The sequence below is a fragment of the Dama dama genome, chromosome 15, assembly GCF_033118175.1.
Source record: "Dama dama isolate Ldn47 chromosome 15, ASM3311817v1, whole genome shotgun sequence".
Taxonomy (NCBI): domain Eukaryota; kingdom Metazoa; phylum Chordata; class Mammalia; order Artiodactyla; family Cervidae; genus Dama; species Dama dama.
In genome coordinates, this window is record NC_083695.1 from 4,947,872 (window position 1) to 4,975,711 (window position 27,840).

At 38.8% G+C, this 27,840-nt stretch overlaps 1 protein-coding gene across 3 annotated transcripts in view; it reads right to left on the reverse strand.

Moving 5' to 3' along the window:
* Positions 1 to 1,127: 1,127 nt before the first annotated feature.
* ZNF37A (zinc finger protein 37A) overlaps positions 1,128 to 27,840 on the reverse strand; it is a 46,025-nt gene continuing 19,312 nt past the window's right edge. Inside the window, exons 3-5 of one of the 3 annotated variants that reach the window (XM_061161372.1) lie at positions 20,610 to 20,694; positions 20,023 to 20,118; positions 1,128 to 15,376 (exon numbers count right to left, since the gene is read on the reverse strand). In XM_061161372.1, coding sequence (XP_061017355.1) covers positions 13,935 to 15,376; positions 20,023 to 20,118; positions 20,610 to 20,694 — 1,623 coding nt within the window. In that variant the 3' untranslated portion in view covers positions 1,128 to 13,934. Of the gene's footprint in view, positions 15,377 to 20,022; positions 20,119 to 20,609; positions 20,762 to 27,840 lie in introns of all 3 variants that reach the window. The other 2 variants (XM_061161373.1, XM_061161371.1) reach the window with 2 other exon arrangements.

The window sequence follows — 27,840 nt, forward strand, 5'->3', positions numbered from 1 at the left end:
CCTTCCTACTCACAGGGGAAGATCTTGAGACCGTAAGTTTGCGGCTGGCAGCTGCTAGCAGTCATCGTCATCATCTTTTTTTTTTTTTTTAAAGGGCTGGTGGTGTCCTGGAGTTTGAATTCAGGAAATTCAGGATCTCAATGATGCAGGGACATGTGTGGAACCACAACCATCATGGCCATCTGGCTACAGTTGGAATGCCTGAAAAACACGGTTCTATACTTTTTCATAACAAAGAACAAACATCAAATATGATGGAGTTTAAAGTTTCACTTCAAAGTTTGAAATAAGAAAGATTAGCATGTACACAAGTAGTCAGCATGACCTCACTATCTTCAAAGGGAAACTCATCCTCCAAGGAGTACCAGCCTGGGTATCATCAGAAGGGGGACGTTTGTCCTTATCTTGAAAGTAGGTATTGAAAACAATCTAATAAAGGGAGTCTGTGTTTTTTTAATAGTTCAAGCAGATGTGCAATGTACATATGACAGGCCATAAGAGAAGTTTTTCTGATTAGCACAAGCATAAGGACTTTCCCATGAGTCAGTTGGAGAAGGAAATGGCAGCTCACCCCAGTGTTCTTGCCTGGAGAATCCTGTGGACAGAGGAGCCTGGTGGTCTACAGTCCATGGGGTCTGCAGAGAATCGGACATGACTGAGCAACTAACATGTATCAGTATGTGAAAAATTCTTCCATCTATTTAATGATATCCTGTTTTTCTGTGGCTTTGCATTTCATTTGCATGTAATTCTGTGGATTGTTTGTTAATGGTTGGTAGATCCCAACAGTGTTGACTCTCTCTCTCTTTTTTTTTTTTTTTTTTTTTGATAGACATATATCAAGCTCCCAGTGTCCCATTCAGTTAAAAATGGAATGTAGCCTCTGGACTTAGAAGTTTTCCACATGACATAAAGACAGTAGCTAGGCTGACACCATTGTTTTGCATCTATATGGAATCCACACCCCCCCCACCCCCCACCCCCCCGCCCCCCCTCCTCCACCGCCCAAGACTTTTCCCCTTTTCTGTTCAGCAGGCTGACTCTCAGGACTGTGAAGAAGGATGCTTGTGTGGAAGCCATATCAAAAGAACACCTACCCTGGTAAAACTACTAGAGAGCAACTGGCCTGAGAACTTGGCATTCTAGAAAGCAGAATTCAGGTAAATTAGAATGTTTTTATTCATTCTCTGTCCACGTCCAGAAGCAGTCTGGGCTAAGAAATCTGGAGTCAGTCTTTTAGGTCTGGAAATTTGCTTGTAAGTGTTAGCCTGATGGTGTCATGCAATGTGAAGAATTAAGTATAAACAGCCAACACGTGAAAGTGACGTACTAGAAAAGGGGTCTGAGATGAGAGTTTTCTCATAGGTTGAATGCCCAACATGTGGTCTGCTACAAGGACCTCAGTTTTGAGGACATGCTAGAGAGAGGTGCTTCTTTTCAGGTGCTTGAGACAAGAGTGACTCCAGTCTTGGCAACGGTTGTTCATCCCTTGGGAAAACATGGCCAGAGTGAGCTGAGTGGCTATAGGCCCATTCCAGAGGATGGTGAGAAAGAAAAGCTCATGCAACAATGAAACATGAGGCTTGGTTGTGCCATGGAGTTTGGTCCTTTATCGCTTGCCTTCAGAGAACTGTCTGTGCTGAAGACTTCCTCTCTGATCAGGTAAGAAAGGAGTAATTAAAGAAAATAGTGTTTGAGCACAAGGCCTGGGATGGTACAGCATATCAACAAAGATTGACTGTCTTTCCCCAGAAATTTTTTCTTGGTTTATCAAACTATCCACACACAATGTTCAGAAATTACTGGAAAAATGAACACACATTGTTCTTTGGTCTTCAGTAGTGAGGAAGCAAGGATATTGTTTCACTACTGAAGTCAGTGGCACACATTTCAAAGATGGGGATCAGGTACATCAGAGTGTCCTGACCTAGAACGGACTGTGGCCTGTATCCACTAAGATGCAACTAACTGTAGATGAATATTTCCCAGGCAGCATGGATTTTTAATTATTGTTATCTGGGTTTAGTGAATTTTTGACAGGGGCACTTGCCCCAATGTCTTGTGTGTTATGAAACAGTACTGCCTGAGGTGACTGAAGAGAGACAGAGAAACATTATTCAGGCCTAAGTGAGGCAAAAAACCAAACCAGAACAAGTAAGAATAAGAGGAGAGAGAAATGGAGACTGAAGCTGAAAGAGAGGAAAACAGACAGAGACAGGTAGAAAGAGGGAGTAGAGATAGAGACAAAAAGTCTGATACAGCAACTGGCTGGTTTGATGGTAAGAGAAATCAAGAGAGAGAAGGTGTCCTAGCGAACTCATTCTGACTGTGGGAAAGCACACATTGTCTCCACCGTTATGGGTCTTGACCTTGGATACCAAGAGAAAGACTAAAGAAAAAATTGTTTTCACTGATGCAGATTGTGTATTTTCTGAAATTCTGTTCTCTTATTCAAAGATGAAAGTATTCTTTGGATAGTTATATAAAGTATATTATAAAAATCTATGGATATAATATAGATCTTAGACCTTTGGATCATTAATATTTCCATTGGGGGCAGATGGGCCATACTGGGTTTTCATTAGTTTCCTGGCTTGTTTGTTCTGTTGTAAATCACTGCAATAGATCTTGGAAACAGGTTGATAAGCTGTAGCTTAAATGAGAGCTAGGGCATGACCGTTCTTTAGTTTTAGCTGAGGAACTGGCAGTGTTGCATGTTCTGGCTCTTGAACCTGAGTGGGAGCTGTGGCTTGAACTTGCTCTGGTGCTACAGTGGGCAGTAGAGACTCTAGATCTTGAGATGTTTTCAGAGTTTGTTCTGGAGTTGGTGCTGTAGCTCCAAGAATAGAAAATGTCATCAATAGGACTGCTTTTCCACACGTCTCAGGAAACTTCTCACTGCTAATAACTGAAGTTTCAGTCCAAGATGCCATCCACCACCAGGCAGTCCTCCCAGACTACAGTCCAAGGGAAGAGTGATCTGAGCCTCCTCACTGCTCCTGGCCCAGCTCCAGCCTTGGGAGGCTCTACTCTTGTGTGGCCCAGCCCCCTTCTCATCCCATTTGCCCCCATCACCCACCCTGAGTCATCCTCACTATCCTCCTTTGCCTCAGTGGCTCCAGGTGCTTAGGTTGTGCCCAGAGAAGGTAGGGTTGGTGTGCCAGGTCTGAGCCAGGTATGCTGGGTTTTATGTAAGCCAGCAGCATCTTCAGGGAGGCAAATTATGGGGCTGGTGGAAGTTCTCAGGGTAAAGGTGCCCAGGATGGAAAGATGAACCAGGAGGTTGTTATGCAGGCAGCAGAGTCGGAGGCCAGGCATTTCCTTTCACACTGCTCTCCCAGGGCAGCATTGGTTATGATGTCTAGTGTGACTGTCTGACTCCAAACTAGAATGGAAGCCCTGGAGGTCTGGACTGCTGTCTGCCTGATACATTAAATGTTGGGTGTTCCCAGAAAAGCACCTGCCTCTAATGAGCCTTCTATATTTGAAGAGTGAGATCAACCAGCCCCATCATATGCATCTGAGTGGCCTGCAGTTCTACGGCTTGCCTCCAGTGGTCCTCGCTCTTATTCACCCAGGACACAGAACCCTTTTTGGAATCACAAATCACCTTTTAAAATGGGAAAACAGCTCAACCCAAATCCACAAGGAGTAGCAAATGAGGCAGAGATTTTCTCAAGGGGAATAAATAAGTGATCCATTAGCACAACCACAGCCCCTCCAGCAGACTTTTCAATGGGGCCAGGTCCCTAGAAAGCACTTTCCATGAAGGACCTACTTGGGCTCCACAATCACCCCATGGGGCTGGTCCTCCCTTTACCCTAGTGTGTAGAGGAGCAAACAGGCTCAGAGAGGTGAAGTGACATTCCAGAACCTCTCAGCTAGGAGATGCTTGAGATGATTTCATTTTTTTTGAATTTACCAAGGCTAGATTTACGCCCAGGATGTGATCTATCCTGGAGAAGGTTCTGTGTGCACTTGAGAAAAAGGTGAAATTCATAGTTTTATGGTGAAATGTCATATAGGTATCAATTAGGCCTAACTGGTCCATTGTATCATTAAAGTTTGTGTTTCCTTGTTAATTTTCTGTTTAGTTGATGTATCCATAGGTGTGAGTGGGTTATTAAAGTCTCCCACTAATATTGTGTTACTGTTAATTTCTCCTTTCATATTTGTTAGCATTTGCCTTATGTATTGGAGAAGGCAATGGCAACCCACTCCAGTACTCTTGCCTGGAAAATCCCATGGACGGAGGAGCCTGGTAGGCTGCAGTTCATGGGGTTGCTAAGAGTTGGACACAACTGAGTGACTTCACTTTCATGCATTGGAGAAGGAAATGGCAACCCACTCCAGTGTTCTTGCCTGGAGAATCCCAAGGATGGGGGAGCCTGGTGGGCTGCCATCTATGGGGTCACCCAGATTCAGACACGACTGAAGTGACTTAGCAGCAGCAGCAGCAGCCTTACATATCATGGTGCTTGTATGTTGGGCGCATATATAATTGTTATATCCTCTTGGATGGATCCTTTGATTATTATGTAGCGTCCTTCTTTGTCTCTTTTCACCGCCTTTATTTCAAAGTCTGTTTTATCTGAGTATTGCTACTCCTGCTTTCTTTTGGTTTCCATTTGCATGAAATGTCTTTTTCCAGCCGTTGACTTTCAGTCTGCATGTGTCCCTAGGTTTGAGGTGGGTCTCTTGTAGACAGCATATATAGGGGTCTTGTTTTTGTATCCATTCAGCCAGTCTTTGTCTTATGGTTGGGGCACTCAGCCTGTTTACATTTAAGGTAATTACTGATAAGTGTGATCCCATTGCCATTTACCTTGTTGTTTTGGGTTCACGTTTATAAACCTTTTTTGTGTTTCCTGTATAGAGAAGATCCTTTAGCATTTGTTGGAGAGCTGGTTTGGTGGTGCTGAATTCTCTCAGCTTTTGCTTGTCTGTAAAGCTTTTGATTTGTCCTTCATATTTGAATAAGATCCTTGCTGGGTACAGTAGTCTGGGTTGTAGGTTTTTCTCTTTCATCACTTTAAGTATGTCCTGCCATTCTCTTTTGGCTTGAAGAGCTTTTATTGAAAGATAAGCTATTATCCTTATGATTACTTAAATTTTCTATTTGTTACCTATATATAAAAATGATTTTTATATAGCCAGTTTGCTAATTCACTAATACTTTTCCCAGAGACGTGTTTAATGTATACAATGGTATCACCTGCAAATAATTCATTTTTTTCTTTTTAGTTTGCTTAATTCCAGTTTTTGATGCTTTATTTTTATTTGGCCTTAAGGACCTAGCTAAAGCCTTCAGTCCAGTGTTAAATAGAAGTGGTAGTAACAAGCATTCATATCTGATTATTAATATAAAGAAGAAACATTCCAGTATTTATCTGTTTAGTATGATATCTGTTGTATGTTAGCATTTTGTTTTTAGTGAAGTCTCCTATTTCTATTTTGAAATCATGAATGTGTGTAGTTTTATCATATTTTTCTGTATCTGAGACATTAATATGGCTTCACTTCTTTTTCTGTAATGTGGTAGGCTCTATGTCACTTAACTTAAAACTGTCAAACATTTGCTTGAAAATGATTTCAAACTTACAAAAAAGTCACAAGCATAGTACAAAAAACTTGCAATTCCCAACTCTGAATTGCATTTCTTCTATCTACCTCTTACACTTGCTTGAACTCTATCTATACACAAATTACTTTTTCCTTTCTAACATATTTGAAAATAACCTGCACATGAAACCTCATTTCCATAAACTCAAAATGGGTTAAAGATCTAAATATAAGACCAGAAACTATAAAACTCCTAGAGGAGAACATAGGCAAAACACTCTCCGACATAAATCACAGCAAGATCCTCTATGACCACCTCCAAGAATATTGAAAATAAAAGCAAAAATAAACAAATGGGACCTAATGAAACTTAAACGCTTTTGCACAACAAAGGAAACTATAAGCAAGGTGAAAAGACAGCCTTCAGAATGGGAGAAAATAATAGCAAATGAAGAAACAGACAAAGGATTAATCTCAAAAATATACAAGCAACTCCTGAAGCTCAATCCCAGAAAAATAAATGACCCAATCAAAAAATGGGCCAAAGATCTAAACAGACATTTCTCCAAAGAAGACATACAGATGGCTAACAAACACATGAAAAGATGCCCAACATCACTCATTATTAGAGAAATGCAAATCAAAACCACAATGAGGTACCATTACACGCCAGTCAGGATGACTGCTATCCAAAAGTCTACAAGCAATAAATGCTGGAGAGGGTGTGGAGAAAAGGGAACCCACTTACACTGTTGGTGGGAATGCAAACTAGAACAGCCACTATGGAGAACAGTGTGGAGATTCCTTAAAAAACTGGAAATAGAACTGCCATATGGCCCAGCAATCCCACTCCTGGGCATACACACCGAGGAAACCAGATTTGAAAGAGACACGTGCACCTCAATGTTCATCTCAGCACTGTTTATAATAGCCAGGACATGGAAGCAACCTAGATGCCCATCAGCAGATGAATGGATAAGGAAGCTGTGGTACATATACACTATGGAATATTACTCAGCCATTAAAAAGAATTCATTTGAACCAGTTCTAATGAGATGGATGAAACTGGAGCCCATTATACAGAGTGAAGTAACCCAGAAAGATAAAGACCAATACAGTATACTAACGCATATATATGGAATGTAAAAAGATGATAACGACAACCCTATATGCAAGACAGAAAAAGAGACACAGATGTATAGAACAGACTTTTGGACTCTGTGGGAGAAGGCGAGAGTGGGATGTTCAGAGAGAACAACACTGAAACAAGTATACTATCAAGGGTGAAGCAGATCGCCAGCCCAGGTTGGATGCATGAGACAAGTGCTCAGGGCTGGTGCACTGGGAAGACCCAAAGGGATGGGGTGGAGAGGGAGCTGGGAGGGGGCTTCAGGATAGGGAACACATGTAAATCCATGGCTGATTCATGTCAATGTATGGCAAAAACCACTACAGTGTTGTAAAGTAATTAGCCTCCAACTAATAAAAATAAATGGGAAAAAAATATTACCTGGTTTACAGGCAAAAAAAGAAAAAAGAACATTTCCCCTATACACCTGAGTGTGTATGTTCCCCAAAGAAAACACTTACCTACAGACCCAAGTGTGAAAGTAACACTACTGTCTATCTAGTCTACACTCCTAATTTTTAAATTTTTCCAACTATTCTGTTTTTACCTTAAGAAAATTGAAGTATACTTGCTCTACAATGTTATTTTCTGTTGTACAACAAAGTGAATCAGCTATATGTATACATATATACCCTTACTCTTGGACCTCCCATTCCCCCATCCTGGTCATCACAGAGTTATGAGCTGAGCTCCCTGTGCTATACTGTGCAGGTCTCACTAGCTATGTATTTTTATAGTGTATTTATATCAGACCTAACTTCCCAATTCATCCCACTATCCACCTGCCTGTGGCCATACATCCATTCTCCATGTCTATGTCTTTATTTTTACTCTAGAACTAGGTTCATCTGTACAATTTTTCTGGATTCCACACACAAACATTAATATGTGACATTAGTTTTTTCTGACTTAATATCACTATGTATGACAGACTCTAGGTCCACCCACATCTCTCCAGATGACTAATTCTGTTTCCTTTTATGGCTGAGTAACATTCCACTGTACCATGTATTCTTTCATCTGTTGATGGACACTTAGATTATTGCTGTGTTCTGAGTATTGTACATAGTACCACAGTGAACACTGTGTCTTTCTGAATTATGGTTTTCTAAGGGTTTATTCCCTGTAGTGGGACTACTGGGTCAAATAATAGTTCTACTTTTACTTTTTTTAAAGGACCTCCATACTGCTCTCCATAGTGGTTGTATCAGTTTACATTCCTACCAAAACTACAAGAGGGTTCTGTTTTCTCCACACCTAATTTGTAGACTTTATGATAATGGTCATTCTGACCCATATGAGGTGATACTCCACTGTAGTTTTGATTTGCCTTTCTCTAATAATTAGTGATGTTGAGCATCTTTTCATGTGCCTCTTGGCCATCTGTATGTCTTCTTTGGCACATGTGTTTAGTCATGTCCAACTTTTTGCGACCCCATGGATTAGAGCCCACAGGTTTCTCTATCCATGGAATTTTCCAGGAAAGCATATGGAAGTGGGTTGCCATTTCTTCCTCTAGGGGATCTTCACGACCCAGGGACTGAACCCATATCTCTTGCATTGGCAGGCAGATTCCTTAACATTGCACCAGTTTTGGGGAAGCCCATGTCTTCTTTGGAGAAAAGTCTATTTAGGTCCTCCACCCTTGTTTTGATTAGGTTATTTGTTTTATATTGAGCTGCATGAGCTGTTCATGTATTTTGGAGATGAATCCCTTGTCAGTTCCTTCATTTGCAAATATTTTCTCCCATTCTGAGGGTTATCGTTTTTCTTGTTTATAATTTCCATAAAGTTTAATTTGGTCACACTTGTCTTTTGTTTTTACTTTCATTACTCTAGGAGGTTGGTCAAAAAATATCTTGATGTGGTTTATGTCAGAAACTGCTCTACCTATATTTTTCTCTACCAATTTTATAACACCTAACCTTACATTTAGGCCTTTAAACCATGTTGAGTTTACTTTTGTTTGTGGTGTTAGGGAGTTCATTCTTTTACATGTATCTATCTAGTTGTTTTTTTCGGTTTGTTTGTTTGTTTGTGGGTTTTTTTTGTTTTTTTTTTTAGCATTTAAGAGATCGTCTTTTCTCCATTGAATGTTTCTACTTCCTCTGTCCTAAATTTGGTGACCACAAGTGCATAGCTGTATCTCTGGGCTTTCAATCCTGTTTCATTTACATTTGTTCTGTGATAATGCCAATATGGACTTGATTACTGTTGCTTTGTAATATAGTCTGAAGTCTGAGAGCCTCATTTCTCCAGCTCGTTTTCTTATTTGAGGTCTTTTGTATTTCCATAGAAATTTAAAAATTTGTTGTTCTGTGAAAACTTCAGGTGGTAATTTGATAGGGATTGTGTCGAATCTTTAGATTGCTTTGGGTAGTATAGTCATTTTGACAATACTGATTTTTCCAATCCAAGAATATGGTATAATCTCTCCATCTATTTGTGTCATCTTCGATTTCTTTCATCACTTTTTTTTTTTTTTTTTTAATGGTTTTCTGAGTCCAGGTCTTTTGCTTCCTTGAGTGAGTGAAGTAGTTCAGTTGTGTCTGATTCTTTGTGACCCCATGGACTGTAGCCTACCAGGCTCCTGAGTCCATGGAATTTTCCAGGCAAGAGTACTGGAGTGGGTTGCCATTTCCTCCTCCAGGGGAGCTTCCTGACCCAGGGATTGAACCTGGGTCATCCGCATTGCAGGCAGACGCTTTACCATCCGAGTCACCAGGGAAACCCTTTGCTTCCTTAGAGAGCTGTATTCCTACATATTTTATTCTTTTCTGGGGATGAGACATGGGATTATTTCCATAGTTTTGCTTTCTGATCTTTCATTCTTTTTTAATTAATTAATTAATTTATTTTTTTATTAGTTGGAGGCTAATTACTTCACAACATTTCATTCTCATTGTATAGGAAAGCAGGAGATTTCTTTGCATTTTGTACCTTGCAACTTTTCCAAACTCATTGATTAGCTCTGGTAATTTTCTGGTAACATGTTGAGGATTTTCTACATATAGTATGCCATCTGGAAAGTGAGTTCTACTTCTTTTCCAATTTGGATTCATTTCTTTTACTTGATTGCTTTGGCTAGGACTTCTAAAACGATGTTTATTTATTTATTTATTTTTTTATTAGTTGGAGGCTAATTACTTCACAACATTTCATTCTCATTGTATAGGAAAGCAGGAGATTTCTTTGCATTTTGTACCTTGCAACTTTTCCAAACTCATTGATTAGCTCTGGTAATTTTCCGGTAACATGTTGAGGATTTTCTACATATAGTATGCCATCTCGAAAGTGAGTTCTACTTCTTTTCCAATTTGGATTCATTTCTTTTACTTGATTGCTTTGGCTAGGACTTCTAAAACGATGTTGAATTAGAGTGGTGAGAGTGGACATCCTTATCTTCTTCCTGATATTACAGGAAATATTTTCAATATCTCACCATTGAGAATGATGTTTGCTGTAGGTTGGTTTGGTCTATGGCCTTTATTATGCTGAGGTAGTATCCCTCTTTGGCCATTTTCTGGAGAGCTTTTTTAAAAATCATAAATTCTATTAAATTTTATCAAAAGCTTTTACTTCATCTATTTAATTTTTTAATATAGTGTAGCACATTGATTTGTGTGTATTGTGAAGAATCCTTGCATTCCTGAAATAAATCTCACTTGATCATGGTGTGTGATCCTTTGAATGTATTATTGGATTCTGTTTGCCAGTATTTTGCTGAATTTTTTTTATCCATGTTCATCAGTGATATTTTTATATCTATGTTCATCAGTGATATTGATGTCATTTACTTTTTTCTGTGATATCTTTGTCTGGTTTTGGTATCAGAGTGATGTCAGCCTTGTAGAATGAATTTGGTAGTGTGTGCCTCCCTCTGCAATTTTTGGAAAGACTTCGAGAACAAGTGTTAACTCTTCTCTAAATGTTTGGTAGAATTTGCCTGTGAAACCATCTGTTACTTGACTTTTGTGTGTTGGAAGACTTTTTAACTATACTTTCAATTTCATTACTTGTGATTGGTCTGTTTCCCAATCTGGGAAAATCCTAACCTGGTTCAGTCATAAAAGGTTTAAATCATAAAGTTTTATGCTTGTCCAAGAATTTGTCCATTTCTTCCAGATTGTTGATTTTATTGGCATATAGTTGCTTGTAACAGTCTCTTATGATCCTTTGCATTTCTGCAGTGTCAGTAGTAATTTATCCTTTTTAATTTCCAATTTTCTTGATTTGAATCCTTTCCTCCTTTTCCTTGATCAGTATGGCTAAAGGTTTATCAGTTTTATTTATCTTTTCAAAGAATCAGCTTTTATTGATCTTTGCTGTTGTTTTCTTCATTTCTGCTCTGAACTTTGTACTGACTTTGGGTTTTGTTGTTCTTTCTCTAGTTGCGGTATGAAGTTAGATTGTTTGAGACTTTTGTTTCTTGAAGTGAGATGGAATTATTATAAACTTCTGTCTTAGAACTTTTTTTGCTCCATCACTTAGGTTTTGTATCATTGAGTTTTTATTGTAAGTTATTTCTGTGTATGTTTTATTTCCTCTTTGATTTCTTGGTAATCTCTTGGTTATTTAGCAATGCAGTGTTCAGCCTCCCTGTTTGTGTTTTTTACAGTTTTCCTGTAACTTGATTTCTAATCTCATAGCATTGTGGTCGGAAAAGTTGCTTGGTAAAATTTCAATTTTCTTAAATTTTCTGGGGCTTGATTTGGGACCGAAGATGTGATTTTATTCTGGAGAATGTTTCATGTGCACTTAAGAAAGTGTACTCTGCCACTTTCAAGTGGAGTGTCCTGTAAATATAAATTAAATCTACCTGGTCTGTTGTGTCATTTAAAACTGTATTATTTCTTGTATGGATGATCTGTCCATTGCTGAAAGTGGGGTGTTAAAGTCTCCCACTATTATTGTGTTACTGCCAATTTCCCCTTTTATGGTTGTTAGCATTTACTTTGTGTTTTGAGATGCTCCTAATTGTTGTATCTTTCTTGGAGTGCTCCCTTGATCATTGTGTAGTGTACTTACTTATCTAACACTCTTTAAAGTCAGTTTTATCTGATAGGAGTATTGCTATGCCAACTTTCTTTTTGATTCGTGTTTGAATGGAATGTATTTTTCCATCCTCTGATTTTCAATCTGTATGTGTCCCTAGGTCTATAGAGGGTCTCTTATACAGGTCTATTTTTGCATCCATTCTGCCAGTTTGTATACCTGATTAGTATTTTGTGGGGAAATACTTAAGAGATTATGCCAGTATTCTTCATTAAGCTTCTACATACAAAGTAGTAGACTGTGTAAGTAGACTTAATGAATGAACCACCTGTATGATGGCTGCCAGTGGTGTTTTTATCTATCGCCATTATTCTTACTACATTTATTAGTTGGCACTGTATAAAGAAAAGCTTTTTTCCCCCTTCCTTTATGTATTTATTTACTTATATCAGTATGAATGAATGTTCAGACTGTCTTCAGATTTGGCCAAGGAAACCTGTCCAAGGTGGTTCTTTTGCCCTTTTGACATATCTGCATAATTATTTGAACAATTTCTTATTGTTTAATAGATAAGACCATACTATATTTCTCCCATGACTGACTTAGAATAGGGCATTACTCCAGAGATGTGATCCATTTTTGACAGTAGGGTTCAGTTCAGTTCAGTTGCCCAGTAGTGTCTGACTCTTTGCGACCCCATGAATCGCAGCACGCCAGGCCTCCCTGTCCATCACAAATTCCCAGAGTTTACTCAAACTCATGCCCATCAAGTCGGTAATGCCATCCAGCCATCTCATCCTCTGTCGTCCCCGTCTCCTCCTGCCCCCAATCCCTCCCAGCATCAGGGTCTTTTCCAATGAGTCAACTCTTCGTATGAGGTGGCCAAAGTATTGGAGTTTCAGCTTCAGCATCAGTCTTTCCAATGAACACCCAGGACTGATCTCCTTCAGGATGGACTGGTTGGATCTCTTTGCAGTCCAAGGGACTCTCAAGAGTCTTCTCCAACATCACAGTTCAAAAGCATCAATTTTTCGGTGCTAAGCTTTCTTCACAGCCCAACTCTCACATCCATACATGACCACTGGAAAAACCATAGCCTTGACTAGACGGACCTCTGTTGGCAAAGTAATGTCTCTGCTTTTTAATATGCTATCTAGGTTGGTCATAACTTTTCTTTCAAGGAGTAAGTGTCTTTTAATTTCATGGGATGGTAGGGTAGTATTTAGTAATTAATAACTTGGTACTTGGTGTGCTCAGTCCTACTGAGGTGTCATTATGTTCAGGCCTTCTCAGCTGACATATCCATAAAACAAAGACACACACACATAACCACTAATATAACGATTTCTGTGTATTTAAAATGAGTTACAGTCCAATTCAACCCTCTAAGACATTTTCTAGCTTCTCCTGTTTCCATTTTAACAGATACCTTTTCCAACAACAGTGAGAAATTTGACTTTCAGCATCCTCCACACATTTACTTATCTGCCCAGTGTTACCAACACATCAGCCATGCTAACTGTCTTTTTCACCTGCACTCAGCACTCTTGATGCAGGTGGACAAAACACCTTTCTCACCCCGCCCCTGCCATGGCAGACCTGTGGCGAGGCCCGTAGGAGGACCAGCAGACATTTGAATTCCTTACAATCATTGATTCCAGTTCACATCTAATACCCTAAATTGGAAGGAACAGCACACTGAGCATTGGGCCACACTGTATAAATGCTGTGTCTAAATGCAGGCATTCTTCAAATTTCACTGATTATGATTAGATTTAACCTAGAGCTTCTGCCCATTTAAAACAGAAGTATTTTTCTGGTAATTACTGTCTGATGTCCACTGAGATGCTACTTCAAACATTTCACGCAACTCCAATAAAATTATCACCTCAAAGTAAATGCTTTCCTATAATTTCCTATAGTTGGTGCATTTTCTCTGGCCTGTGGATGAAGTCTTTTCTACAAATACTGATAAGAGTGTTTACCTTCATTTCTCTGATATTTACTGAGGTGTGGTTTTGGGCAGAATGTTCCCTGTATTCATTCACCAATAGGTCTTCTCTATCTGAGCTTAATTCCAGCAGAAAATCTTCTGATTTTTCTATGTCCTTAATATCTTCACGTTATTTTCTCCCCTTTGTAAGTTCTCTGATGTATTTTAAGAACTGACTTTAGACCAAAGGTGTTCTCGAAATCTTAACAGAGTTTTCTCCCCATTTGGTGTTCTCTGTTCTATAAACTGTTGACTTCACCCAGAGTGATTTCCCTCATTTATTATACCTATAGGGTTTCTTCCCAAATGTATTCTCTGATGTACAGTAAGTTTTGACTTCACATAAAATGATTTTCTGCAAACACTACATTCATAGGGTTTCTCCCCTGTGTGTGTTCTGTGATGTGCAATGAGTTTTGACTTCACACAGAATGATTTTCCACATTCATTACATTCATAGGGTTTCTGTCTTACATGAGTTCTCTGATGAACAATTAGAGCTGACTTCTGACGGAAATTTTTCCCACATTCATTACATCCAAAAGGTTTCTCTCCTGTGTGTCTCCTCTGATGTTCTGTGAAACCTGAGTAATAGCAGAAAAATTTTCCACATTCAATACATTCATAGGGCTTCTCACCTGTATGAGTTCTCAAATGTTTAGTGAGAGTTGACTTCTCAGAGAAAGATTTCCCACATTCACTACATTCATAAGGTTTTTCTCCTGTGTGAGTTCTTTGATGTTTAATGAGGTCTGATTTTCTTAGGAAGGCCTTCCCACATTCATAACATTCATAGGGCTTCTCCCCTGTGTGTGTCTTCTGATGTACAGTAAGAACTGACTTAAATGAGAAGGCCTTCCCACATTCATGACATTCATATGGTTTCTCCCCTGTGTGTGTTCTATGGTGTTGGGTGAGGGTTGACTTTTCACTGAAGGATTTCCCACATTCGTGACATTCATAAGGTTTCTCCCCTGTATGAATTCTCTGATGTTTAATGAGGTCTGAATTCTTGTAGAAACTTTTCCCACATTCATGACATTCATAGGATTTCTCCCCTGTGTGGGTTCTCTGATGTCTTATGTGGGCTGACTTCTGGTTAAATGTTTTTCCACATTCATGACATTCATAGGGTTTTTCTCTGGTGTGCATGCTCTGTTGTGCACCAAAGACTAAGTTTTCATTGAAAAAGCTTCCACATTCATTATATTCAATTACACTGTCAACTGAGTGGGTCCTTTGAATTGGAGTCAGGTCTGACTTTTGGCTCAAAGGGTGAACACTATGTTCAAAGAGAATGGAGTCCTCAAAGAAAGTTTCTCCACATTCATTAAATTCGTAGTGATTCTCTTTTGGATGTGTTCTTTGAGCAATGAAAGGTGACAAATCACAGGTTTTTCTGTTTTCAGTGTATTCACAGGTGTTCTGTCCTGTGTAAGGTTTCTTACATTTAACAAAGAGTGAATTCGCATGGAAAGCTTTCCTACATTCATTGTATTCAAAAGGCTGCTCCAAAATTTGAATTTTTTGATGCTGAACAGACTCTTCATTAAGACAGAGGCCATTCTCATTTTTATTATATTCATAAGACTTCTCTCCATAATGAATTCTTTCATGCTTGTCATCATGGAACCATTTTCTACTTTTGTTAAACTCAAACTTCTTTCTTGAATAGTTTCTACTGCTGTTAATTAATTCTGAAATAGAGGGACAAGAAAGATTCGTTCACAAGAATATTTAGAGGAAATAGTATTAGGTTTGGGGGAGTTGATCAGTTTAGGTCCTAATCTCTTCATGGCTGGAGTATGACAAGTATATACATCCAATCTCATCTCTTTGTCAATTCTACCCAGGAGCAACAAGCCCATATTCTAAAAGCCCTAATTCATAAAGGAACAGTACTAAAATCCAAGCTCCAGTTCTGTGTCTAGCTCTGATTCATGATGAATAAAAATATGCAACAAAAAAACATGTCAGTGAGCCATTCTTGCCACAGGATCAGACTCACAGCTCTATTCTAGTTACATTGTGTGTGTGTGTGCATGCTCATGTGCACACTCAGTCATGTCCAACTCTTTGCAACCCCATGGACTGTAGCCCACCAGGCTCCTCTGTCCATGGAATTTTCTGCAAGAATACTGGAGCAGGTTGCCATTTCCTCTACCAGGGGATCTTTATGTTCTCTTTATTATAGTACATCAGACTTACTGATCAGGGGACCTCTCCTGACCATCAAACCCTATTTCAATCCCTTCTGGCTTTCCCCCCAAATAAATCTCAATCCTGCTTTCACATACATGTTTCAACATCTCTGTATTCCACGAAAATCATAAAATTCTAAACCTGGCCCTAAAAATGTCATTTACCTTTAACCTTATGATTTTTTTGGTTATGTGTACCTGTTTTTACTCCTCTGCTATCTATAATCCTATATGAGTGAATGATAGTTGCTCAGTCATGACTGACTCTGCAACCCCATGGACTGTATGTAGCCTGCCAGGTTCCTCTGTCCATGGAATTCTCCAGGCAAGATTACTGAAGTGGGTTGCCATTTCCTTCTCCAATAATGGTCTGTATCCTTGAGTTTAATGTCCTTGGTGACAATATATATCTAAAATTTTACTTTATGGTAATATAGCTGATTTACAGTGCTGTGTTAGTTTCTGGTATACAGGAAAGTGACTCAGTTCTACATATTCTTTTTCATATTCACTTCCATTGTAGTTTATTACAGCATACTGAATATAGGACCTTGTTATTTATTCTACATATAAATAGTTTCTATCTGCTAATTCAAAACTTCCAATGTATCCCTTCCCCATCCTTCTCTCCTTTGGCCGTCACAAGTATGTTCTCTGTGTCTGTTTCATAGGTAAGCTCATTTGTGTCGTATTTTAGATTCTGCACAAAAGTGATATCATATGGTATTTGTCTTCCTGACTTACTTAGTATGAAAATCTCTAGGTCTAGGTCCATCCATATTCCTAAAAATGGTTTTTTCCTTCTTTTTTGTGGCTGAGTAATATTTCATTGTATATATGTATCACATCTTTATCCATTTCTCTGTTGATGGACATTCAGGTTACTTCCATGTCTTGACTATTATAAATATTGCTGCAGTCAACACTGGGGTACCTGTTTCATTTTTGAATTACAGTTTCCTCTGAATACATGCCCAGGAGTGGGATTGCTGGATCATAGGGTAGTTCTATTTTTTAAGGAACCTCCATACTGTTCCCCATAGGGGCTGTATCAATTTATAGTTGCACCAACAGTGTAGGAGGGTTCCCTTTTCTCCACACCCTCTCCAGCATTTATTGTTTGTAGACTTTTTGATGGTTGCCATTGTTACTGGTGTGAGGTAATACCTCATTGTAGTTTTGATTTGTATTTCTCTAATAATTAGCAATGTTGAGCATCTTTTCATGTGCCCATTGGCCATCTGGATATATTCTTTGGAGAGATATCTATGTAGCTCTTCTGCCAATTTTTTGTTGAATTGTTTGAGATGTTTGTATACTGTGGAAAATATTTTTTTTTTTTGGTTCTGAAGGGTTTAAGTATCATTGAGACAGTTTTTTAGCCATCATTTTACAAATGTAGAGTGAATATATTTTTCTCTAGGTAAACCCAGCTGTTTATCCCCCATAAATTGCTTTTTCATCTACTGTCATCCACTCCTCACTGTTCCCCTAGTTCTGCCTTCTCTGTGTGTTCCAGCACACCCACCTTTAGATGTATGGACTCTCTGGTGTCCTGGTGTGTTAGGCAGAGGGATTTGGTGGTTCAAAGATGTTTTACTGCTTGCAGGTTGAAGGAAAATAACAACTATCTCAACTATTATGATAGTGACATCACTTAAAAGGGTAATTTTTAAAAAGAGCTTTGTGTTGTTTTGTGGATACTACATCAAACTGTATGGTATAAATCAATTTGGCCTAAACCCTACAGAAATTCATCCTGATCAGGGAAAGAAGTTTTTGTGGGTGAAAAGTTATTGTTCATGCCTAGATAGAACAAATTCCCATAATGGGACAATTTTTGCCTATGGGGGCATTAAAAGGCTTTAGGTTCTCAGGGAAGGTAGTATACAAAGGAGACCACATGACCAAGGCAGTCTTCAGATGGAGATACTTTGGGAGATGCGTTTTGGAAAAGTAATGTTGAGTTTGCTAAGGAGTTCCTATTAAAATCTGTTGCCTGATCTATTAGAAGCTGATAATGGTTCTCTAGCCTATTGCACTTTTGGGTGGATCACTTGGAATCCACCAGAAAACCTGTAAAAGAAAAAAAAAGACTTAAGCATAATCCTACGTATATGAAAGTTTGGCCTTAATTTGTCCTTTAAGTGTGAGCCCTCTGATGACAAGGATAGTTATCAGAAATGTTCAAATAATTGTGCAAGCCCCTGATAGTGTAAGAAACCTCAGACATGTAGTCTGTAAGCAGTTTTCCTATAGTGTGGTTACTCCATTAGAAAGAGGTGTGAAACATGAATTTAGCTGAAGAGATTCATGAGCCTGCCTTAGCCTAGAAGGCATTTAAACCAGCTTCATCTGAGTGGCCAAAGCTGTATGGAGAGCAAACGTGCCACTGACTTCCTTATTGCAGTTCAAGGCACGGTGTGGGCAAAATACTAATGTGTCCCGCTTCGGCCAGGTAAAATCTTCATTGTTAAAGGCCAAAACAAAACAAGGAATGGCACATTATATAGAGAAGCTGGCCAGAAGTCACCTATGGAGAAGTAAAATGAGTGGCACTGTGGGATTCTACAGAATATCATTTTACTTTGCTGCACAGTTAGAACTTTGTGAATGAATGTTAACAAAACTTGGAACCTAAATTTTGGAGAGTAATTTATTACATATGGATAGAATGCTAGAGAGATTTACATTTCAGTGGGGGTGCTGAACCCTGGGACCCTGATGCAATCTTTGATATAGGCTGGAGACAGTGTTGTTTTTTTTTCCCCTCTGAAGAAATCTGCATACCAAAAAGTTAAGAGAAAGAACCCCAAATCTTCTCTCTCTTCTCTTAAAAGAGAGGGAGAGCTACCTCTCCCTTCTACAGAACCATGCTCAGATTCACTGGTAGTATTCTTCACCTGCAACACCAACTTTGTGTCTCTCTGTAGGACTCCTGCCTTCTCTCTCATTGCACCAAGAGAGTAGGTATGTCAGACCACATGGTTAGTAGTTCATATTAAGTAAATATAATTCATTATCTATTCTGTTCCAGAAACTATATGTACTGTATTTATGATATTGACAAAAATAAATATTTACAATTTAACACTCTGAAAATCTCCACAACAATAACTTCAGACCCAAATGGCTTCAGTGGTGAAATTTTCCAAACACCAAAGAAATATAAAAAATCATCATGAAACAATGCTCTCTTGACTCATCTTACAAAAATGAGTGTATATGCAAATCAGAAAACAAACTTACGGTTACTCAAGGGGAGACTGAAGGGTGGAGGGACAAATTAGGGGTCTAATTTAAGAGATACAAATTGTTATGTATAAAATAGATAAGCAACAAGGATATACTGTATAGCACAGAGAATTATAAGCATAATAACTTATAATGGAGTATAATTTGCAAAAATATTGAATCACTATTTTGTTCACCTTGAAACTAATATTGTAAATCAACTAATTAAAAAGTATAACATTATTTTTCAAATATTGCAAAATTCAAAATAAACAAAACAAGTGTGTTTCAAATATGTACCCCAATTATGTTTCAGTAATGGAATGGAGGGATAAGTTCTGGGTTAGTCACAATGGAACACTGCAAAGCAATAAATTACTGATACACGACATGTATGACAAACACAGTGCTGATCCAAAGAAGGCAGACACATTATATAATATATACATAGTGCACATATATTTACATATAGTACATACTGTATGACTACAGTTATCTGAAGTTAAAAACAGGCAAACTTGATCTATGTTAATAGAAGGGGGAGCAATGTTACTTACTGGGAGGACACCACCAGGGGACCTTCTGGGGTGCTTAAAAAACTGTTCCATATGTTCATCATGATTGATATATAGGCATCTCTGTATAGAATATTTACTTGAATGCTTAAACATTTGCATTTAACTCATTATATAATTTATACCTTAAAAGAGATACCAGCATTTTGACACTGGGAAGATACGCATGATTCAATGACACTGGATACTTGAGCCATGTTAATGTGCATTCCAAAGGTCCAAAGCCACAGAAACATGATTCCTGAAGACCCTTTCAACGGTCTTAATCTCTGAACTTAACCTTTTGTGATCTTATTTTCTCCTAGTGGCTTATACTCCCACTGACTCACTCACCTGGGACACTCTGCCTTGAGTACTCTTCCTCTAATATCCATGGCTCCTCTCCTTGCTCCAATTTGAGGATCACTTCTGGCTTAGGGATACAGTACCCTGTGAATGAGGATTATATGACTTGAAACAAATTGGATTTAAGTTTCAGGGCCTTTGAAGGAGCAGTACAATGTACTTCAAAGAATATACAATTAAAGAAAGCTCATTTAATCCTATAACGGGGCAGAGGTGGCTTCCCTGGTGGCTCAGAAAGTAAAGAATCAACCTGCAATGTGGGAGACCCAGGTTTGATTCCTGGATTGAGATGATCTCCTGGAGAAGGGAATGGCAACCCATTCCAGTGTTCTTACATGGAGAATTCCGTGGACAGAGCCTGGGGGGGCTACAGTCCATGGGGTCACAAAGAATTGGATACGACTGCGTGGGCAGATGACAACACATTCTTTCTGGTACTCAAAAGGGATAAACTGTCCTTGGTCTCTAAATTCCAAACCTAAGTATTATTTTAGTCTACAAAAATTCCACAAGTTTCTATAAGTGAGAAAGGACATGTACACTGGGAGTCTACATGGGGAACAAGTGCTACCTACCCACTGAGATGAGGTGGCTGTAGTTCTCCAGCATCACGTCCCTGTACAGCATCCTCTGAGCTGGGTCTAGGTGTTGCCACTCCTCCTGAGTGAAGCCCACAGTCACATCCCTGAATGACAATGATCCCTAGAAAACCACACTTTGGCTCAATCTCCAAGGGTGAGAATCAGGTGATTGATGTGGGGGAAGAAAAAGAGTTTAAAGACTAATTCTTACCATTTTCCTGTAAAAATGTTAACAAAGGATCTTTACTATGTAGCTTACACTTTGGTGTTAAAGTGTTTTTACACTTTGTGATCAAACAAAAGAAACCATGGTAGAGATACCATTGGCAAATTGGTTTATTACTTAATGGAAAAATACCCTCATGGCTTTATATGACTGAAACTGTCCTAGGTTTTGAGAATTCCAAGTTGAATAATTTAGTCTTCCTGGTCTCAAAGAACTTATTCTCATAAGGAAACATATCAAGACATACCTACCATATAACTTAAAGGATTCATATCACAAATACATGCAATGCAGACAGAGACCATAAAGGGATGCTATGCAAATTCATGTGAGAGTGTCAGCACCCTGGATTTCACTGAGCAGATAAAACTTCCAGTGCTTATATAGAAATAGTAGTTTCTTTGCAAATATATGGCAAAACTGCTAGAAAAGAAAATGGGTAGCAAGCCAATGGACTGCACAACAGGACGGGAGAGCAAGTCTGAAGCTGTGATGAGATGACGGCTGTAGAGGTGGGGGCAGGGGTGGGGAAGGTTTAGGGGAAGGAAACCAGGGAATATATTTGGCTTAAATTCTGTTGGTGATCTCCAGATATTTCATCACTCAACCTAATCCATACAATTCTTGAGGAACCATTAGTTTTCTCTATAAATTAAATATTATCAATTCACATACAAGAACTTAATTCTATTCTTACTTTTCAGATAAAAATCTAAATAAACAAGCTAGTATTTTCTTACTGTGTCCTAAAGGATAGACAGTATGTGACATACACACAGTTATCTTGCACACTCCCTTGGGGCACAGCCTCCCTCTCTCCCCCCACCTCTACTCACCCCAGGTCATTGCTGTGAATAGCAGGAAGCCAATGGTGAAATGGAAATACACAATTCAGTCTCACTTAAACTAATTGTTGCTGAGGAAGTAGTGATCCCAAAGTAGGGTAGAGACTGTGCTGGAGAGCACTGTTGGACCTGGATCACCTATAGTAAGGGGGCAGCAGCAGCAGCAGAGAGGCTAAACAGACAACTTGGTGAACAAAGGAGAGAGAAATATTTACTCTCAGAGGTTCTTCAAGATCTGTGTTAGAGGTTCTGGAAGCCCCTTGTCAAGTCTAGGGAAACAAAACGAAGAGCAGGGTAGACTCACAGTTAAATGAAACAGATACTAGACATACAGTACACCAAATAAACAGAACATGGAAGTGTAATAACAACTGGAAGGTTGCATAGATGATTCTAGAAAAGAGGAGAGAGCTCTAGTATGAAAAAAAAACTTGGGTGAAAATGGCAACTCCATGTCACTGGTGTTACCAGAGTGAATCAGATGGTCACAGAGGAGATAAGCAAAGAAAGAAATGCCAGCACAGAATATAAAGGAATACCAATACTTGAGTGGCTGATAGAAAAAAGAAAAACAGGCTATTAAAGACAAGAAGAAATTTTTTGAAATGTAAGAACAGGAAACTAGTACAGCCACTATGGAGAACAGTGTGGAGATTCCTTAAAAAACTGGAAATAGAACTGCCATATGACCCAGCAATCCCACTCCTGGGCATACACACTGAGGAAACCAGAACTGAAAGAGACACGTGTACCCCAATGTTCATCGCAGCACTGTTTATAATTGCCAGGACATGGAAGCAACCTAGATGCCCATCAGCAGACGAATGGATAAGGAAGCTGTGGTACATATACACTGTGGAATATTACTCAGCCATTAAAAAGAATTCATTTGAATCAGTTCTAATGAGATGGATGATACTGGAGCCCATTATACAGAGTGAAGTAAGCCAGAGAGATAAACACCAATACAGTATACTAACGCATATATATGGAATTTAGAAAGATGGTAACAATAACCCTATATGCAAGACAGAAAAAGAGACACAGATGTACAGAACAGACTTTTGGACTCTATGGGAGAAGGCGAGGGTGGGATGTTCTGAGAGAACAGCATTGAAACATGTATATTAAGTGTGAAACAGATCGCCAGTCCAGGTTGGATGCATGAGACAAGTGCTCGGGGCTGGTGCACTGGGATGACCCAGAGGGATGGGATGGGGAAGGAGGTGGGAGGGGGGTTCAGGATGGGGAATACATGTAAATCCATGGCTGATTCATGTCAATGTATGGCAAAAACCACTACAATACTGTAAAGTAATTAGCCTCCAACTAATAAAAATAAATGAAAAAAAAAGAAAAAAAGAAATGTAAGAACAGAACCAAATGACAGAATAGTAGGAAATAATAAGTAACAGTTTCACAAGTAACACAGTTTCACAAATAACTGACACGTCCAGTTAAAGATGGCAGACTTAACACACATCTACTTCTGAAGACTGATGCCTCCAGCAATGTAAGTGGAAGAAACAATAAAAATAAATGTGCAAGTAACAGAATATACTGGAAGACAATTTTATTCAACTTCTAGATGATATGAGCAGATACTATGAGACAGAGAGCAACTACAAGTGTGATACCTAGAATTTATGTAAGCACAGACGTGGAAGCTTCCAACCATAGCCAGTGACCACCAAGCTCTAAGCCCTCCAACCAGGGCTAGGGGTCAGCATAGGTGGTAAGATGAATGGCAAAATGACTGACAGTTGACTGCTAGGGCAGTCTCTCTTACTCTGTGGAGATCCAGCAGTTAATGAAGACCAAAGTTGAAGAGCAGCCATTCTATGAAGTTGGGACACTTAAAAAAAAGCTCTATATATAGTTGGCCCTCCATATGTACAGGGTCCACATCCACAGGTTAAACCAACCATGAACTGAGAATATTTGGGGGAAAAAAACTAGAAAGTTCCATAAAGGCAAAACTGAATTTGTCACACAGCAGCAACTACTTACAACTACATACTATGTAAATAGTATTTACATCATATTTGGTATTATAAGTAATATAGAGACAATTTAAAGTATATGAGAGGATCTATCACAAAGGAGGCAAGAATATATAATGGCAGAATGATAGCTTCAATAAATCATGCTGGGAAAACTGGACTACATGCTCACACCATAAAAAGTTAAAACTCAAAATGGATTAAAGACTTAAATGTAAGACCTGAAACCATAAAACTTCTAGAAAACATAGGCAGGGGATTTCCTTGGTAGTCCAGTAGTTAGGACTCTGTGCTTCCACGGCAGGGGGGCCGGGTTCAAACCCTGGTCAGGGAACTAAGATTCCGCAAGCCATGTCCAAAAAAAAAGCTAATAACCCCTGACCCCCCAAGACCTATAGGCAGTACTTTCTCTTTAACATTAGTCTTAGCAATGTTTTGGACATTCTACTCAAACAAGGGAAACAAAAGCAAAAACTACCAGGTAGGGACTAGATCAGTCTAAAAAGCATTTGTACATTGAAGAAAACTATCAACAAAATGAAAAGGCAGCCTAATGAATGGGAAAAGACATTTGTAAATAATATATCCAATAAGGGGTTAATATCCAACGTGTATAAAGAACTCGTACAGCTTGACATAAACACACACACACACACACACACACACACACACACACACACACACACACACACACACAGTTAAAAATGGGCAGGGACTTGAACAGACATTTCTCTAAAGAAAACATACAGATGGCCAGTAGAAACATAAAACAATTTCTGGCTACCAAGTGGCAGCGGTTGGGGAGGGAGGAATTAGATGAAGGTAAGTAAAATGTAAAAACTTTTAGTTATAAAATAAATAAGTACTATGGATTAAGTACAGCTGATTAAGATAATTTACACTGTTACATGTTATTAAATGAAAGTTGAGAGCAGACAATCCTGAGTTCTTATCAAAAGGAAAAAAAAAATTTTTCCTATTCCTTTAGTGTTGTACCCATGAGATGATGGATATTCACTCAGCCTACTGTGGTAATCATTTCATGATGTAAGTCAAATCATTATATTGTATACCTTAAACATGCATGCTATATGTCAATCATATCTCAGTAAAACTGGGAAAAATTTAAAAGTACATGGCATGATGTGAGTAGGTTATATGCAAATATTACGCCATTTTATGTATGAAACTTGTGCATCTGCAGATTTTGATATCTTTGGGAGGAATCTAGAACCAACCCCCAGCAGATACCAAGGGATGAGCGTATATGGACAACACGGACAACTCTGCCCAAAGTTAAGTTAACTAAGAAATACAACTCTTCAAACTTCAGTCCTCCATAATGTTGTGGTTCGGTTGCTAAGTCATGTCTGACTTAGCCTGTGGACTGCAGCACGCCAGGCTCCCCTGTCCTACACTGTCTCCTGGAGTTTGCTCAAATTCATGTCCATTGAGTCGGTGATGCCATTCAACCACATCACCCTGTGCTCCCACCCCCACCTTGCCTTCAGTCTTTCCCAGCATCAGGGTCTTTTTCAGTGAGTCAGCCTTCGCATCAGGTGGCCAAAGTATTGGAGCTTCAGCAACAGTCCTTCCAATGAATATTCAGAATTGATTTCCTTCAGGATTGACTGGTTTGATCTCCTTGCAGTCCAAGGGACTCTCAAGAGTCTTCTCCAGCACCACAATTCGAAAAGCATCAATTCTTCATCCCTCAGCCTTCTTTATGGCCCACATCTCACATCCATATATGGCCACTGGAAAAACCATAGCTTTGACTATATGGATCTTTGTCAGCAAAGTGATATCTCTGCTTTTTAATATGCTGTCTAGGTTTGTCATAGTTTTCCTTCCAAGAAGTACACATTTTTTAAATTTTGTGGCTATAGTCCCTATCCATAATGATTTTGGAGCCCAAGAAAATAAAATCTGTTACTGCTTCCACTTTTTCCCCTTCTATTTGCCATGAAGTGATGGGACTGGATGCCATGATCTTAGTTTTTTGAATGTTGAGTTTCAAGCCAGCTTTTTAACTCTCCTCTACCACCCTTACTGAGAGGCTCTTTGGTTCTTCTTCACTTTCTGTCATTAGAGTGGTATCATGGATGTACCTAGAGAGTACCATGCTAAGTGAAACAAGTGAGATAGAGAAGGACATGGATGTACCAAGTGGGTGCCAAGTGAAATAAACAATACAGAGAAAGAAAAATAATGTGTGATTTCACTTATATCTGGACTCCAAACAAATATATGAACAGATATAACCAAACAGAAACAGAGTCATTAAAAAGAAAACCAACAGACTTTAGTGCTGTCATTTCAGGACACATCACCCTCCATTTCAGGAACTGAAGGGGGACCTCCTGCTTGCCTGCCTGGCCTGAAGGAAAGTCCTCTGTGTCTATCCCTAGCCATTACCTACAGAATCTTGTGGTAAGAAACATCCACACCTACATCCTTAACTATCCATTTACTTTGCCATAGTTACCAATGCTAATCAAACTAGATCTTCATAGAGAAACATGAAAAGAAAATGAAGACTTATCAAACAAGTACGGAGAACCAAAGCATTAAAAGTAAGTCACCAGAATGAACAGAATGATTGAAGAGTAAGGGAGGGGGGAGTACAAAAATAAGGGTAAGTAGTGAAATATTCTAAACAGAATCCTCAAAGAGGGACTTGTCTGGTGATCCAGTGATTAGGCCTCAGTGCTTTCACTGCCGTGGCTGAGTTCAATCCCTGGTTAGGGAACTACTATCCCACAAGCTGTGCGGCATGGCCAAAAAAAAAAAAAAGGATACTCAAAGATATTCAAAAGAATATAGCTTCCACATAAAATGAGAACAGCTGTCTATAAGAATCCATCTGAGAGAAAAGAGAGTACTTGGGAATGTTCATATTTGCTTAAATTGTGGAAACATAAGATAAATGTTCTCAAAAGGCTACTAGAAAACAAACTTGACAAAGAATACAAAATTGTCTCTCAAAATAAAAATCAGAAAAATAATGAAGAGTTTATAAAATGTGAATGAATCCAGAGATAAATACCACTCTAAAAGAAATTCTAGGACAGACCACATAGGATGGAGGAAAGAAAAAAAGAAATAACAGCACATATGCCCAAAGAGATAGACGAATCTTCAGATTTAAAAGACACACTGAATACAAAGAAGGGTTTTTGGGAAAAAAATAAAAATGTGTATGTAGTTCCACCTGATGAAATTTCTGAAATCCAATTAAAAATCCTTAAACTTCTATGAAAATAAACAAGTAATGACTGACTGCAAAGAAATGAGAATCAAACTGATACCTGATTCATCTGCAGCAAAAATCAGTAACAAAGGAAAGGAAGAGAGAGAGATGCTCACAATTTTCTGAAAACAATAACTTTTTTTTCCTGCCCAGAATTATATAGCCAGCCAAAAAGCCATTCATACAACAACAAAAAAAACAAGTATATGATAAAATTAAAAACCATACATCCCTGAGCCTGTTTTACAAAATTATTCCAGAATATACTCTATCAAAACAACAGAATCCAAGAAAGAGAGATACATGACACAAGAAATAAGTAAGAATGTAAGAGATCAGCATTAAACAGTTTCTAGTAAAGCCAGAGAAGATGGTTATCACGGTTATAAATGGAAGGGAAGTGGTTCTGTTTACTGAACAGGTGGCGTAAGACTGTCAACTTCCTGAGAAGTACATGTACCCAAAGCATCCCTCCATAATGACCATGGACAGTGCTGCAGGCTGAGGACTCAGGCTGAGTTGCCCTGAAACAAGAGAAGTGGCATTGTTCCACCAATGAACAAAGAATTTATACAAAGAGAAGTGCTGAAATAGGCAACCTAAAATGAGATGATAAATCTGCAATAAAAGACAAAACAAGTCCACTATCATTTATTGCAATGGGCTCAAACCCAGGTAAAAAGTCTCAACCATTTTCAGTGTTCTTTTGAATGAATCACTCCATCTACCTTCCACATATAACCCTTTGTTGACTACCATTCATCACCTCTAAAATGATATAAAAAGAGCACTGGAATTATATGAGCTAATAAAGAGGTGGTACCTGCAGGGCCTCACGCGTGGTCACTCTTCAATCACAGCTTTTCTGCATGTCAACAACTACTGTTCCCACAAATTA